The following is a 17,176-nucleotide window of genomic DNA, read 5'->3' on the forward strand; positions in this document are numbered from 1 at the left end:
AAAAAACCTGGACACCAGGAAAAAAACCTTTATCGGTCATACTGCATGTAATGGTATTTACATGGTAAAACCACATTAGAAGGGTGGTGAAAATCCATGTAAAAGTGTCTGTAGTAATAAACTATTAATTTATCCGTTAATTTGAATTATAAATCCTATCTGAATATGTTAGATTAAACTAATCTGTGTTGTTTGTATTGTGGAAGTGTTTTGTTAGTGGGGATATCTGTTATTTTTTTAACATGCTTGAGTCGTCATCGGTTTGCGGGCTGCAACTACTTCCTCCGCTGCTACTACTGCGTGAATTTTGAGGGTTGACTTCCTTGTCGTTGTTGGTTATGGCTGTTTGTTCTTCTGGACTTGTTTTCTTTCCTAATTCCTTTATTTTTTCTGCGTAGGTGGGTTTGGTGATGTGGATTTTTCCTGTTGTTTTTGTTGTTAGTGAGTTGATGGTCTTGGAGAATACTTTTCTGGTTGTTATCTGGATTGCATCTATTGTTTTCTGCCGTTCGTTTAGCGGAGTGGAAATTGTGAGTACAGTAGTGACCCATGTGATGATATGATTTGTCGCTATTTCTATGGCTATTTTCAGTTGTTGTTCTATTGGAATGGTTTGCTCTTCATTTGTTGCTGGTGGTTGGTCTTTTTTCTGGCTCTGAAGAGGGCCAGTTTGACTGTTGTGTCTTCTATTGAAATATTGGTGATTCTGCTCTTTGTATAGCTTTTGGGTTTCTGACGGCATCTGCTGCTTCCAGTTCTGTGTGAGTCTTCCTTGCAGATTGCGCAAAAGTTCTTGTTTATTGGTTTACCACAGTCCTTAATCTGTGTGCCACCGCAACGAAAGCAAACTCTCTGTGTTTTGCATTGAGTCTTACGATGGCCATACTGGTAGCAATTCCAGCAAGGCATCAGTCTTGCCTGGAGTATCGAGTTTTCAACTTTGTAGTGTGATTTCAGTTCTTAGTCCTACTGTTGTAAGTCGATTGACATCAGAAGCGCAAATTTGAGAACATCCTCAATATGGGTGCTGGTCCTTCCCTTCTTTATACACGAACGAGGTTAGTGAATTGAATGTTTTGCTTTTTAAGTGCACTTCTAATATGGTCAATGTTGGTTGTGGTTAGGATACCTTTAATGACACAGGTATGCGTGGTTCTTGGAGGCACTATGTGTGTTTCAGTAGGCTCTATTGTATTTTTTCGATTTTTTGTTTTTCCTCTTCACAACTTGGAAGTCCCCCTTATGTTGTTGACTGTTTGTTGTGTCTTGGGATCTTGTTTCTTCTGGTTGGTTTGTCTTTTGAGTGTAGTTGGCGTCTTCTGATTGGTCGGTCACCTGAATGTGGGCAATTCCTTCGTGGTCCTTGAAAGGGCCATTTGGTACACTGTTTTTGTTTTTTCACCTGTATGGTTTGGTTTTTCACCTTCATGTTTTGGTTTTTCACCTGTTGGCTCTTAGAAGGGCCGGAATTTTGGTTATGCATTTGTGTGCGTTTTGGTTTATTTTCCTGTGTCCATTCCTGCGGGGACCATGGGGTAAACATTATCCTTTCGATAAATAGCACTTTTCAAATAATGAAACACGCGTTTTAGAATTTTGACACCTGTTTCACCGTTTTGGAATTCTTGTGGTCGCCATGCACTGTTTTCAAATTTTGAATCTTCCGCCATTACGCACAGTTTGATTAGAGCTGTGAGACTTGTGTTATTGTTTTTTCTTTTAACACTGGCTTTCAAACGGCATGCTTCTTGCCCCTCTTTTCAATTGCAAATTTTGAGTTGGACCCCGCCTGGGACCCTGCAGGAACCCTGAGGTAAACATTATCATTTCGATAAGTAGCATTTTTCAAACAATGAAACACGTGTTTTAGAATTTTGACACCTGTTTTACCGTTTTGGAATTCTAATGGTGGCCATGCAGTGTTAGCTACAGACTGTTTTCAAATTTTGAATCTTTCGTCATTTCGCACAGAGTTTGATTAGAGCTGTGAGACTTCTGTTATCGTTTTTGTTTTAACACTGGGTTTCAAACGATATGCTACTTGCCCCTCATTTCGATTGCAAATTTTGAGTTGGACCCCATCTGGGGCCCTGCGCGGACCCTGGGGCAAATATTTTCACTTCGTTAAATTATGCTTTTACAATGATGAAACAGGTGTTTTGGCGTTTTAGCATAGGTTTCAACTTTTAGGGTTAACAACGTACTTTATGTACACCTGCTATAGAAAATAGGTAAAAATGTTCTATATATTTTAGCCCCTGCAAAGGCGGGGTCACTTGCGGGCACGAAACGAACACCTGTTTTGGAATTTGCTCGAGAAATCCTATCAGGAAATATATAGAATGTCTCCCAATTCAAGGTGCAGTTTCGATATCATCCCTGGTTAGATATACTCACCTCAGGTAAGTAGAGAAAAACAAATGGAAAAGAAAGGGAAGTGGAGATCTTGAAAGTAAAACACAGACAAATTATCAGTCTTCAAAAGATACTCTCTACATTGCAGTGAACAGAGTGGATCAGTAGGTCAGAGTGGGTCGGTGGGCCGCAGTGGGTCATGGTGGGTAGTGGGTCGCAGTGGGTCACATGCTGTTGACCCACGACCCACTCAGAAAACGACTCACTGAACCACCGACCCACTGACCCACTCCATCTCTGTCAGATTTGGCGTGATCAATGAAAACTTCACCCACAACCCACTGACCCACTCTGACCCACCGACCCACTCCATCTGTGAGAGTTCGCGTTGGTCAATAAAAACTTGACCCACGACTCACCATGAAACACCACCCACAGTGTCCCACTCTGACCCACCACACACCGTGACCCACTTCAACCCACCACCTACCGTGACCCATCACCACTGTGACCCACTCTGATCCACCAAAACACATCGTCATCAACTCTGACACATGATCCACGGTCTCTTCTCTATTGAGTAAAGAGTTTACACCTGTAATAAAACCAGGTTGTGAAATTCTAACTAATCGGAGTTTGAATTTGTACGATCAATCACTCAAGCACCGCTCTGTTACAATAACGGTGGTTCTGACTTTTACGATATAAAATAGTAAAGTGTTTGTCATGGGTAAAATTGAGATGAATTTCAATTAATTATGGTCTAATTATTTCCTTGTTGAATTATCGATACTTTTCAGTGAAAAAAGGATGAAATTTGAAGTCCCAAATCAAGGTAAGTAAACCAACGTAAAAGGGGGAAAAAAGTTTTAAATTTTCCATGTAATATGCATACAGTCCAAACTTAAAATTTCCGTGTAATTAATCTTTCAGTACAAATTTTATGTCTATTTTTCCTACAACTTTATTAGTTGATTGCCCTGTGCCTTAGCACTCCATATAATAAATATGAACTTCAGCAATTGCGCTAGTAGAAAGTAGTGGATGTATGAAGCGAAGTACTATATTTTTTCTTTCTCAATAATTGTTTCTGAATTTGTTTCTCAACTAATATCGATCTTTTCGATTACTTTTACAAACCAATCCACTACCAATTTTCCATATATAGAAAGGAGAATTATTTAAAAAAAAAAAGTTAGGACACGTTCTGTTCATTTTCGACAAAGAGTTAATATAGGGTCTACTGACTTTCAGCTCTGGAAGTTTAACGGCTTCGAGATACTCAATTTTTTCGCAAAAATTCGGATCTCCACTACCTCCTAAGGATATACATAATAATGAAAGCGATAACATTTCAGTTTGGATTAAGGTCTAACTATATACCATAAGTAATTTCATTTGACTTTGCAATTTGGCCGTAATGATCAGGCACACATAGTTACATTCAATTTTTTACATAATCATTTATTTATATATTATATTTATATATATTACAGATTCAAAAATGCATTTTTTTCAGTAGTTAGCTCCTCTAAAAACTCATAGGCTATGTGACTCGAAAGCCAAGTAGTAGTATAAGTACTAGTGCTATTATTACAATTACAAATAACAATATCTATAACTGTCTGAAGTTCTTTTTTCCCTTAGATATACTCATCTCAGGTCGTAAACAGAAACAATTGCAAAAGAAAGAGAAATGGAGTCCTTGAAAGTAAAAAGTAGACAAATTCACCAGACTTCAAAAGATACTCTCTACAATGCAGTGGATCGGTAGGTCAGAGTGAGTCGTTGGGTCAGAGTGGGTCATGGTGGGTGGTGGATCACAGTGGGTCACGGTGGGTGGTGGGTTACAGTGGGTCATGGTGGGTAGTGGGTCAAAGTGTTTTACGGTGGGTGGTGGGTCGTAGTGGGTCACATGTTGTTGACCCACGACCCACTAACCCACTCAGAAAACTTGACCCACTGACTCACTCCATATCTGCCACTTATGTGATGCAGATCATTTTCTCGTGCAGAGACTCTCGATGAAGAAATAATTAATGACTGCAGAAATCTCTTACCCATACACACCAGTTAAACGACTTTATGGTCATATTAAAACGAGGTAAGGAATCAATACTTAGTTGCCTTTTGCTAACAACAACAATAATAATAACGAAACATACACTGACTGAGCAAAACCCATGGGATAGCAGCTTCGCGGATGGACACCACGTGTGCTCTACGCCACCTGTAGGGTTCCGCGACGGCTTCAGTTGTGTGTAATACGTTGTGAGAACTGGTTGTGTGAGTGATCCAGTAAAATGTAACGTTGTTGTGAGTTGACAGCATTCGAACGCGGCATGGTGGTAGGTGCCCGACGCATGGGGCATTCGATTTCGGAGGTGGTGCAGGAATTCAGCTTCCCACATTCAACCGTGTCGAGGGTGTACCGAGAATGGGTGAATGAAGGTATCACAGTCCACAACAGACACCATACCGGGCGTCCAGAGACCCTCAATGACCGAGACCGGCGACACCTGGGACGAGTAGTCAACAGAGACATGATAGAAACTATGCAACAAAGCACAGCCCAATTCAACACTAACCGTGCAAGAAACGTCTCCCAGTGCACAATCCGTCGGAACATGCTTGTCCTCGGGTATGGGAGCCGTCGCCCTACACGTGTGCCACTCTAATCCAGCGTCATCGGACACTCCGGCGTGCATTTGCCACCAATCACCACGGATGGACAGAAGGTACAGAAGGTAGCTGGTACAGAAGGTGGTTGTACGGTGAGTTTCCATCATTCTCTCTCAAACTGAATGTTTTATTCAGAATGTTTTACCTTTTTATGGAACGAGGTTCTTCTTGGAAGTGAGATTTGGTTTATTTTCTTTTTTCGTGATTAAAGCTATAATGACGGCAACTCTTCCTTCATTTCCACATATCTTCGAAGCAGCTCCTGTCAGATCTTTAACTGTTCTTTCAACAATCTAAGTGATTTGGAAAATAAAGTAAAGTTTCTTCTAACATCGACCCTGAATTTATGTTATCAATTTCTTTTGAAAACATGTTTTTCGTGATTGGAGGCCCCCTGATATCAGTTGAAGTCCAGTCGATGCAGTCAAAACTTTAAGGCATTTTCGGCAAATCAGGGAGTTTTCTTGAAAATATCATTTTTTTGTTTAAATTTAGTACTACCAGTCCCCTTTCCCTCACTAATGGAAAATCGATTCTTTTCGGCCTAACTTAATAAGTAATTACAGTTAACATAAACAATAAAAAGAAAGAAACCTGCTGGAGGTCAAACATAACTTACAGCTTTCGCCTATGTATACATGAGGAGTGACGCAATGTAATGCAATTTAATGGATGATGTATCAGAAAAGCTTTTCCTACCATCTGCGGGTATATTTTCGAAATTAAACTAGCTACATACTATTCTGTCATCCAATCCCAGCAACTCAACATATTAATTCAATTTTATTTGAAGTGGGGTCTGCCATTGTCTTTTCCAGAGCTGCTCATATTTTCTGTTAAGATGTCAGAATAAAACAGTCTATAACTCACACTAGGTCGCAAAGCAGAAGACCATTGCTTACCTGTGTGAATTCCCCCCCCCCCCCCGTTTCAAAGTTCCACTCGAAACCAAAGTCAATCGTTTGTTTTTTTGTTTATTATCGGTTGTTTTGAAGGCAAAAATACTTTGTTTCGAGAAACAGAAAGAGAGATTTACAAAATAATTTTACAAAGTGGTCAATTTCATCCTGGTTCCTTTACTTACAAATTTCGATATAAGACCAAAATCAAGCGACTGATTTGTTGCTGCTTGTTTCGAAGAAAAGTAATTTGATTCGAAAAACATAAGAATATATTTAAGAAATAATGTTGAAGGTGATTTGTTGCGGAGTGGGTTGCTATTTTGAAGAAAAAATAACTTGTTTCAAAACAACCAATAATATATATATATATATGCAGGATACATTTGGTGGTCAACTTCTCGCTGCTTTTTTTCCTTTTAAATTTCGATTCAATACTCAAGCCAATAGAGCGTTTAGCCTTTCTTATTGATTGGTTTAAAGAGAAAATAGTTTGTTCTGAAAAAATATTAAAACGAAAAATAAAGTTGGTTTGGTCAACGTCACACTAGTCTTTCAAATTTCAATTTAAGTTCATACTTAATCATTTATTTTTTGTTCGTTATTGATTGTTTTGAAGAAAAATAACAATTTTTGTATTCACTAATAAATGTCAAAGAGCTGAAAACAGTTTATTTATTAATCGAATAATTGAAAACTGGTAATAGTTTGACTGTTAACCGTGAAACATGAAGTTATTCTTAATGCAATCTGATTGGGTGATCAGTTGTACGTTATTCCTAATGCAATTTGATTGGTTAATCACCTTCAAATCTTTGCATCATGTAGTTTTTTTTTAATATTTAAAAGTTTTGCTTAACATTTTCAATCTGAAAAATTTTGAAAATTTTTAGTTTAAAATTTTTGGTTTATATTTCTGTTTAAAATTATTTGCATTTAATATCTTTGCTTATTTTTTCTAGGTTGAAAATATTTGCACTCGTTCAAATTTTTATTTCATCATGATGCATTGGTATGTATCATGACAAGTTTAGGCATTGCCAACACTCAGATACCTTTGGATTGTACTTGGAATGAAAAAATCAAATTAAAATGATAATTTTATTTATAAACATATGTATACTGCACTGGTTAACCATGTCATATAAAGAATCTGGATATTGTTGATACAATTTATTTTGCACATCTTGCACCATTTGTCTTTGGTACATAACTTTAATTCGAATTGAAGTCTTCTGAAGTTTATAGCAATGTCGTTAGGTGGAAAATCAATGTTATAAAAGATATAAACTGTCTATGAGTTGTGAGATGTGACTAAAGTTCAAAATGTGGAATTGAGATCAAACCCCCCAAATTTTGATTTCTAGTAATTTTCTACCCTTGATAGGAAACAAGTTGTATCATTCAAATTTACCAGAGTTCTAAACAACAATTACGAACTTTCATTTATTTTTGGCAATTCCAAGTTTTAAGGATGAGTAACATGTAGGCCTACTCATGTTCAAGGAAAGACAATGAGAATCTGTACTGGTAATATTACAGTTTATTTTACTGAACGTTAAGTACAATATTTAATCTTATCACCTCATACTAGAACATTTATCAAATTTTATTCTGTCAGAATTCCCAAATTTAAGGGTGTATCTTCCCCAAAATTTAAGAGGAGTGCAGTGCATCAATGTACCTAAGTCCTATGAAAAAATAAATTGACCCTATACTTAACCAGATAATCATATGTTGCAGAAACCAGAAAGCCTCATCTAAGGAGATATATTAGGTCAATAACTTCCAATTTTTAAATTTTTGGTAATTGTTTACCCTGCAAGCGGATAAGCAAAAGCACTCAAATTTACATAGTTTCAAGCGTGTCCTATGAAAAGAGAATGGACAACTGTATTAAATTATAATATCATAAACGTTTATGAAAGAATATAAATTAGGTCAATAACCGACCACGTAACAACTCTAATATTTGACATTTTTATCCACAAAAGTAATAAGTGGGACCACCCAAATCTACTGTGAGTTCTAAGGAGCATTTGTCAAATATTGTTTTGACAATTTCCAAATTTAAGGAGTGGTTCTATGTACCATTCCTCAAAAATAAGAAAAGTAACTTGTACAATGTTAAATCATCTCATATACGAAAATACCAACATTAGATCTACTTACTAATTCAATCACATTGTTCATCGCAATAATAATAATGATAATAATAATGAACTGCATGTTGCACTTTTGAGTCTTTGCTTGTAATTATGAAAATGTAAGCACCTAACGACGGTCGTCAACCAATGAAATAGTAATTGGGTTTACGCCCAGTACCTACTTAATACGCGGTTCCTGCTAATGTTTAACGCACAGTTCCTACTTAGGCATAACACACAGTTCCAATTATGGCTTAACACACGGTTCCTACTATGGTATAACACACAGTTCCTGTTATGGCATAACACACAGTTCCTGTTATGGCATAACACACAGTTCCTGTTATAACGTAACACACAGTTCCTGTTATGGCATAACACACAGTTCCTATTATGGCGTAACACACAGTTCCTATTATGGCATAACACAGTTCCCAATAAAACAACACATATAGTTCCTATTATGGTATAACACATAGTTCCCCACATATACGGGTTGTGCTGACAGGTGTGTTAATTTTTTTTACATTTTCTTCTTTTTTGAGTGTGTTCGTGGGTTCCCCATTCTGAGGGCGTTGTACCGGTAGTACCCCATTATGTAGGTTTTGTACCGATGGTTTATTTTTAAAGATACGACCATTTCAAATAGATATTTGTAATCAGCGTGTTGTCACGAGTAAGAAAAAAAGTCGAATTTTTCTCCCAGGACCATTATTTATGTGGGTCCCCGGATGGTAGCATTTTGTCCGATGGTCCCACAAAGCAGCAAACGCAAACAAATGTGTGTGTGTGTGTGTGTGTGTGTGTGTTCTTGGATCCCATAAAACCTTTTAAGCAGCATCTCCAAGAGAAGAAAATAAGCCTTTTGCGTTGTACTCTTGAAGACCGAACAGATGAAGTTATGACTCCCACTAATTTGACAAGCTCCTTCTCAAAACACAAGTGATCTGTTTCGCAATACACTGAATAATAAGAAAAACAACAGTAATAGATGTTAATTGAGCGTTTTAAAACAATACACACGTATGATGTACATGTGTCGTATATAGATATAAAATATATCCCAAAAAGGTTAATGGTTATCAAATAACATTAATGTTTACGTTTTTTCAAAAAATCCTTTTCTGACTTTTTTCAAAAACTACGCATCAGGATCTAGATGCGCCCATCATTTTGTTTAGCTCAACGATATTTATCAAATAGGATGTGTATCATCTCTTGAAAGTTTATTATTATTATTATTATTATTATTATTATTATTATTATTATTATTATTATTATTTAACGAAAATAAAATTATAAAATTGTTATATTGTATTACCTGTAACTTTATCCATAATTTTAGAAGATTTTAGTAATTTCTAGCTAATTTCTGTGCTCCCTTTAGCTCCTTTCTGAAGGCATTCCTTGGCAACACTGGCAATTTCCTGTACCGAGGAAGTTGAGCCGTGGAGTTGTACGTTGTGCTCAACCTCCAGAGTTAAGACAGTATTCTTCTCTGTCACAGCCAGTGTTAGAAATGGAAGGCAGAAATAACAACGATGGTAAGATACCCACTTTTAAAATCTTCCCAAAAAATCTTTACTCTAAATATAGTTACTGACAATTAATTTTTCATTAAGGATTTTAATGGGTTCCATTCCAACACTAACACATGGCAGAAAGTTTAAGAATTTTGTTATTTTGTAATTTGCACAAAAATAACATAGAATTCACATCAAACTTTAAGTAGTATAAAATGTGTTTCAGATGATTGTATTATTTTGTTATTTTAGAGTAGAACTTCCAGTGTAGTTTCTAAAACTTTATCAAAACGCTTTCTTCCAACTTCCAATATGGCGGTTGATCCGTGAATTGAATGACGTTGCAAATTCCAAGTTTCATGAAGTGATGAATTGTATTGATTGGGATAATTTAAAAAAAATAGCATTGAGTTATTTCAATATTGGTTTAAAGTAATTTTGAGGATTTAGTATCTTACATGGTATGTTTGTATTTTTCTAGATTTTTTTGTCTGGTATAATCTCTGATCAAAGACATTATTATGGCGACTGGGAGGATCAAAGTTAAGACTTTTATGTTGTAATTAAGGATAATAGTGTCGTTTGCACTCCACATTTTTTTTTCGTGCATGTGAGCGTGACTTTTAACTTATTACGTATATAAAGTCGTATCAGAAATTGCGGAGGTGTTATTTAGAAATACTAGAATATGCTATTTGTGAATATTGTGCAAGTCAGAAAGGTCCGCCATGTTTGTAGAAAGACTCTTACGTGTCATCAAGAATCCTTGTTTTCATATTTTCGATTTTCCGACGACAAATTAAATACGATGGCATGTTCAAGAAGTTAACCCGAGTGTTCTGGTTATGAATATTTAATAATTTGTCGAAATCAGCCGGAACACTGAAAATTAGTTATCTCTTAATTGACTAAAATTTAAGAAAGAAAAACGAAACAGAGAATAAAATACTGCACTCATATCAACTACTGAATATAGTACCTCGGTACATCGACAACATAATTAAGGCTTAACATAAGGGTGCTATTGGTATGTGATGCATTTCCTGTTATTCATGCACTGAAATCAGCTGATCCTAGTTCGTGTGTGTCATATTCTGCTGGTAAAATAGACCGTTATTCAAAAACAGCTGTTGACAACGAGTGCTTCTGATTTCTGGTGACCAAGAAGGGTATGAAAAAAGTATGCCTCTTTAGTTCTATAATAATTAAATAAAAATAAAATTTCATTTTATTATTATGGGTTAAATTCCAAATTCCTTTCTAGCAAAAGTTTGAAAATTTACCGGGAAGAAATGGATAATTTGTTCGTTTGTGTGCTTGATAATGTGTAAGGAGAGCGGAAGTTGTGTATATTTTTCTTTATAAGCGGTTATAAACATGGAACTATTTAGCAAGCGGAGGGAACTACTTCACACAAGGTTACCGCATGGTTCAATTGAGGGAGAGTAACGAGCATTTGTATTCTGAACATGGCTACAGGCATCCAGTTGGTATCCTTATGCAGAGACAAGAAATTACACTCTATTAATTTTAACAAAATGGGTCCAAACTTCCTTAATCCTAAGCCAACCCGACGCTACTCTGGAATAAATGCCATTATTATTATTATTATTATTATTCATTATTGGCTAAACTTCCCCAGATGACGGCCCGGATTCAGGGGCGTCATTTAGGGGGCAGGGAGGGGCATTTGCCCCCCCCTGAGTTTGAGATGTATATAGATTTTATCAATATAATAATAGTAAATCAGTGAAAAACGCGAAATTTTACTTATATCAAGGGGTCTTGCCCCCCCAAGCAAAATCTCAAATGACGCTCCTGCCCGGATTAAACCCACAATAACCTGTTTCTAACGTTGTATTACTATTTATTTGTTGTTATTTTAATATATCTTCACTCCTATTTCATTTCTATCGCTCACTCTTAAGTGTTAATCACAAATATTTATTTTCATACTTTCTTTGTTTTCCACTAGATAGTATTTATCTGTGATATAAAACTGCGCAAAATTAGTACCTTCCAACTGTTAAGTGTTCCAGACCACACTCTTCAGAAATAACGAAAACATTGAATCCTTTTTCTGTTTCCAACCAGCACTAAAACAAAACCCTACTGGTTTTATAAAGAAACTTTTAGAGGGGGTTGCGGGCGAGTCCTTCTATGAAATACACGTTCCTGAGACATCAAAAATTCCAAAACGCATAAAAATATATTTCTTTCTTGTATAAGATTATCACACAAGGGTGATCTTATATTCATGAAATATGAACTTAACTTAGCAGCAAATGCATTCTTACTGTCTTAGAATGTGTTACCTAAGAGAAGATTTGCATTAATAGGTCTAGACTGACTTAAGGAGGGCTGAGTATAACTAGCATGTACACATATAGCATAAAGTTCCAGTGTATAAAACACGAATTAACTTAAACACAGAAACCAATTTATGCAAGGTTACACACTAAAATGATCGAATGTTAGCTAACCGAGTCAGAGCAGGAGCGCAGCAAGGGGCCCAAGTGGTAGCGAGGAGGTGTTTATGCAGGGAGCAGGCGCGTCAGCGACGGTACGTATACGAATAAACGAGAATAGTGGAAAATATTTTACATGTCACTTGCCCTGGTTGTTGCACAGTTTTCTGTTATTTCTATGATCACTTAGTACATTGCCTTCCCATAACATTTCACTTCATGTCTTCCTTATGGAGTAATTATTACGTGGTAAGGAGCACACTTTCCATTTTGTATATCTCGATATCTTTTCATTACTTTCACAATCATATTTTGATATCAAGCAACGTATTTCTTCCGTAAATTTACAAATTTATGTCTCCATAAAACGTAACAGCACTTTAAATTTTGCCCTTTTTCTACACTTTTGGTACAGATGCAACTTCCCTTACATTAATTTCCGCATTACATTTCTATATCCCTTCGAATACTGCAGTATACACCTCCTAGGTTAGTTAATAACGCAGTGCGTTTGAAATATTGCCAAATTATGCTTAGGGGCAAAAGTGGATCTGAAAAGGAGGGGGCACGGTAGATACCGGCATGACGTCACGCCGTTCCCCATGCCTATCGTTGCCCATTGTATTTTTTTTAGGAGAGACGCCGTACATATTTATTCGAGGTGGGGGAGGGCGTGCCCCGCGTTCCCCCGCACTATTACACCTGATTATGCTCTATTGCCCGTTTACCTAATATCACACATCAATACGCGAATTCATATTGTCCAGAATTTAACTTCATTTTTCTCCCTAATTAACTTCATTTTCTCTCTCTACACTGATGACCTGCATACCTTTTTTTTTAATTCTCATATTGACCTTTTGCCTGATTCTGTTCATTTCTCTGTAAATTTTGTATTTTGGGGCCGCCACCTGCGATAGTTAATCCTTATTATTATTATTATTATTATTATTATTATTATTATTATTATTATTATTATTATTATTATTATTATTATTATTATTATTATAAGTGGTAGTAGTAGTAGGAGGAGAAGAAGAAGAAGCAGTAATAGTAGTTCTCGTTGTTTATGATGTAATTGTAGCAGTAGAGACTACAGTAGAAAACTACAAAAAATATTTGGTTTATAACATTTTTAATGGTAATACAGTGCCAGATTTAAAACAGGTACGAACACTGCCAGATTTACATATAATCTAAACAAGCTGTAACTTAAGGCAGTGGTTCCCCTGGTGTGAATCGCAGTCCTCTAATGTGTGTCGCTAAATTTTAGAATTTAGAAATTGAAGTATTTAATTATTATATAATTAGTTAAAATCGAGACAGAGCGTACCAGTCAACACCTCCAGCGGTAGTAGCAATGCTCAGAGCTATATAGAGTCATTATAATTAGTATAATAGTATAATAAAAAAATATCAAACAAATGTGTCGCTATGTTCAGTAAAGTGTATCTTCAGTCAAAGTAGGTTGAAAACCACTGGCTTAGAGCCCCTCTCTTTCTTTCGGAGCCCCCAAAAAATTTAAAGGAAAGAAAACTAGATGTACGCTCATGCCTAAAATGATTGTCGCATATCTATAACTGTCTTCTTGTAAGAATATAATTTGATAATGATTTTGCAGGGTAGTTTTAATACTGATACTATGTGTATAATCGGGAAATGTATATTTGTGGTATGTTTCATAGGAAAAGAATTATAAATACGAAAATTAGAATGAGTAAAACAAAATGTTGCTAAATGATGAAGGAAGTTTTATTTTCGTTTTATTGTTCTTATTGAAATTTGCCACATACATGTCTTTGCCGATTATACACCCTACTAACATTATAAGATATACCGGGAGAATTCATTATCAAATTATATTCCTACAACAACATATTTATAGACATGCGACAATAATTTTGAACATGAGTGTAGATTTTGAAAATATAAGATAAAAGCAATTACAATATAAGATAAATGCAAGCCTACCTAGCCTCCTCACAGTAACAAGGTTTTGTATTCTGTAAGCTCCTAAGATGTAAGTAATTCGGACCCCTATTGCTAGCTTTCTTCCTCAAACATATTACTAGCTTGCTTACTTCTGTATATGTTGCATTCCCACGTTCTGCATGGCAACATGTAGTATACAACTGAGGACTGCAGTCAATTTGTCATAGAAAAAGAAGAGTTGAACATACACCCAAAGCGCCCCCATTACCTGCAATAGCTTAGAGTCTTATCAAACCTAAATCTGACTTCGGGTAGGAAAAAAAGCCACAAAAATGACTAACCAAAATACGGATAACATTGATTTTAAACAAAGCATAACAAACATACTCAAATATGAGCATATTTTTAAGAAAATGAAAGGATGAAATGTGGAAAGAACTCACAGCTTCTGTAACGTAGGGATGAATTTTGAAAAGGATCCATTTGGAAGTAGTAGAAACGCGGTAGATACTTATTTATTCTTCTTGTTTCTAGCTTACTTTATTTATATGATACATGAAATGAAATTAACATATATGTTCTCGGGATATGGATGGTTAGGTAGATGGAGTAGAGTAGATGGTAGGTAGAGTAGATGGATAGATAGGTGGATAGATACAACTCTCTTAGGAAACAAACATTACAACATTAGGCAAAAGCAAATTTTTTACTGCATACCATAAGTGACAAGTAGAGACCTACACAACATCTTATTACAAGCTAGTGTGACAAAATTAGTAGCACCGTGAATATCTTGGAAACAAATTATCCAAGATAGATGTCTCTGAAAAAAGTATTGAAAATACCTTATTCCAGCAATGAATCGACAATTGTTCATAATAGAATGTATGCGATTCAAATATAAGTTACTCTCATCACTATACAAAGTACTCATGTCATCCCAGTTCTCATTCTTGATATATGAATATTTGATATTAAGAAATAATCGCTTATACCAGTGGTTCTCAAACTTGTTGTTACCGCGACCCACACTAAATATTAAAAAGTATTTTGTGGCCCACCTACTTTTATTCAAATACACATTGTCGTTCTACGCAATGATGGTGTATTTCAAACCAATTAAATTTTGTAAATCATATTTCTAATTTTTTCATATAATGCTAATACAGAGCCAACACTATCCCCAATGCAATGTCCTACCCCTTAACAAATTTTGACTCGCCCATTCTCTTTCCATCCAAACCCAGCATCTCTATTGACTGTGGAACAGGGCAAGGTTCTGAGTAACCACTTACTCTTCACCTCATTAACAAACACTTTCAATTTTCATTTCCTGAATAGTACTTCCTTTACAACATATGTTTCTGCATCAAATAAAATTTTCATAATTAAAAGGAAAAACTTCTCGCGACCCACCAAAAAACCGGTCCGCGACCCACACTTTGAGAAACACTGGTTTATACTTTTATTGTGAGAGAACATTATCCTTATGCAAAGTCGTTTTGACATATGATTAGATTCATACTAATGTGCTGACTACTGCAGGAAACATATGTTACTCAAACTTTTTAGTATGACACTAATCACGCGTCACAACGACTTTGCATAAGGACTTATATGTTTAATCCTGTAGCTGTAAGAATTTCTGAGAACAAAGATGGTTAAACTAAAATTTACTGTTCTTGGGTATAATTGTGTAAAATTTATTGTAATGTCTGGGTATAACAATCGGTTTTACGAACTCGAAATATTTTAACAACCGGTTCTGGCGAACCAGTGCAAACCGGCTGAATAGCACCACTGGTTATCCAACGTTTCGAGAACATACATTGTTCTCACCTTCAGCGTTAGTATTGGAGAACGAACACTTCACCTGGTTAATATCCCGAAAAACATGTATTTGCATTACGTCACCCGGAAAACTTTAGTTCCTAAGTTAAAACATTTATTCAGAATAGATACTGATAGTACGCAAATCTGTATCTAGAAATATAGCAAGTCAATGATTTTGCATCTATTGATCAGTCGTTAATTTCGTAGTTACGTTAATTCTCTGTAGTGATTTTGTAGAGAGTGTTTGTATGCGATCTCAGTAATAAATGAATTCTCAAAACAAACACAACCTTTTAAGGAGTCACCTATGTTCGAGTAAACACGGTAAAATAAATTAATTTTGAAACACATGCAGGAAATGCTACGAAATTGTGTAATGAAAGCTTGTTTATTTTCAATTATTTATAAAGATTTGTCATTTTAAGATTTATTTATTTTTATTTATTTATTTGACGTTTTGTTAAATTACATTAGACCATTTGACATAAATAACGTCATAACATGTATGCAAAGATTAGTAAAGTTAATTCATTGCCACATTTAACGGTTTACCCGAAGCTGGTGACGAACACTGAATATGCTCCTATTCTGTTTCATATTATTGTGCACTGATGCATAAATACAGTATAAGGTGATGGTTTGTCAGAGTAATACACAGGGAAATTAATACAACAGTTGTGATCAAAGGCTAAAAGTGAGGCTTATAAAATAACGGCTGTTGTAGTATAGTCGTGTTCGTATTATGGTCAACTCCCATGCGTGCTGTTTCCATAAGCATTGTATTCAGTTATGGCAGGTTACAATTAGAAACATTCTAATCATCAGCAGCAATATATGATACTGAATCAAGAGACATGATTTTATGTACCTTTGTCGCATTTGTTCCAGATGGTATGGGATTAGGAACATGTATTTGATCATATAAGAGGCGTGTAAGACTGGAAACAAAAATATAACAGCTTATTCTGAGAGCATGCTATTCAAGTAGTACTGATAAATGTCTGCACAGTACAGACATCTCTTGCCAGCAAGGCCGTAACTTGTGAGGAGGCAGAGGGACACAACTACAACCCAGGGAAGCTCTCCGCCGTTCGAGTGGGCCCACTTTAAGACAAAATCTTTTTACTCCGTATACGATACGAACATGACATTATAAATGAAGCATCAAATAGGTTCAATACATTACATAAACAAAACAGCACACAAAAGGTAAATAAAACACAAATGAGTCGTGGGCCTATTCAGTAAAAAAAAAATGTCTACTATTAGGGGCCCTAGAAATAATATTTATTCGTATGATTTTGAGATTTATCAATACTGTCCCCTTAATTAATTTG

The 17,176-nt window shown here is 35.7% G+C and overlaps 1 protein-coding gene across 1 annotated transcript in view; it reads left to right on the forward strand.

The window, feature by feature from the left end:
- Positions 1–1,107: 1,107 nt before the first annotated feature.
- Positions 1,108–17,176, forward strand: part of LOC145682312 (uncharacterized) — a 34,931-nt gene continuing 18,862 nt past the window's right edge. The window contains exons 1-2 of the mRNA XM_081753889.1: positions 1,108–1,143; positions 9,471–9,627. Of these exons, the coding sequence (XP_081610015.1) occupies positions 1,108–1,143; positions 9,471–9,627 (193 nt within the window). The remainder of the gene's footprint in view (positions 1,144–9,470; positions 9,628–17,176) is intronic.

Source organism: Thermobia domestica, chromosome 3 (genome assembly GCF_964235325.1).
Source record: "Thermobia domestica chromosome 3, izTheDome1.hap1.1, whole genome shotgun sequence".
In the NCBI taxonomy this organism is placed as follows: domain Eukaryota; kingdom Metazoa; phylum Arthropoda; class Insecta; order Zygentoma; family Lepismatidae; genus Thermobia; species Thermobia domestica.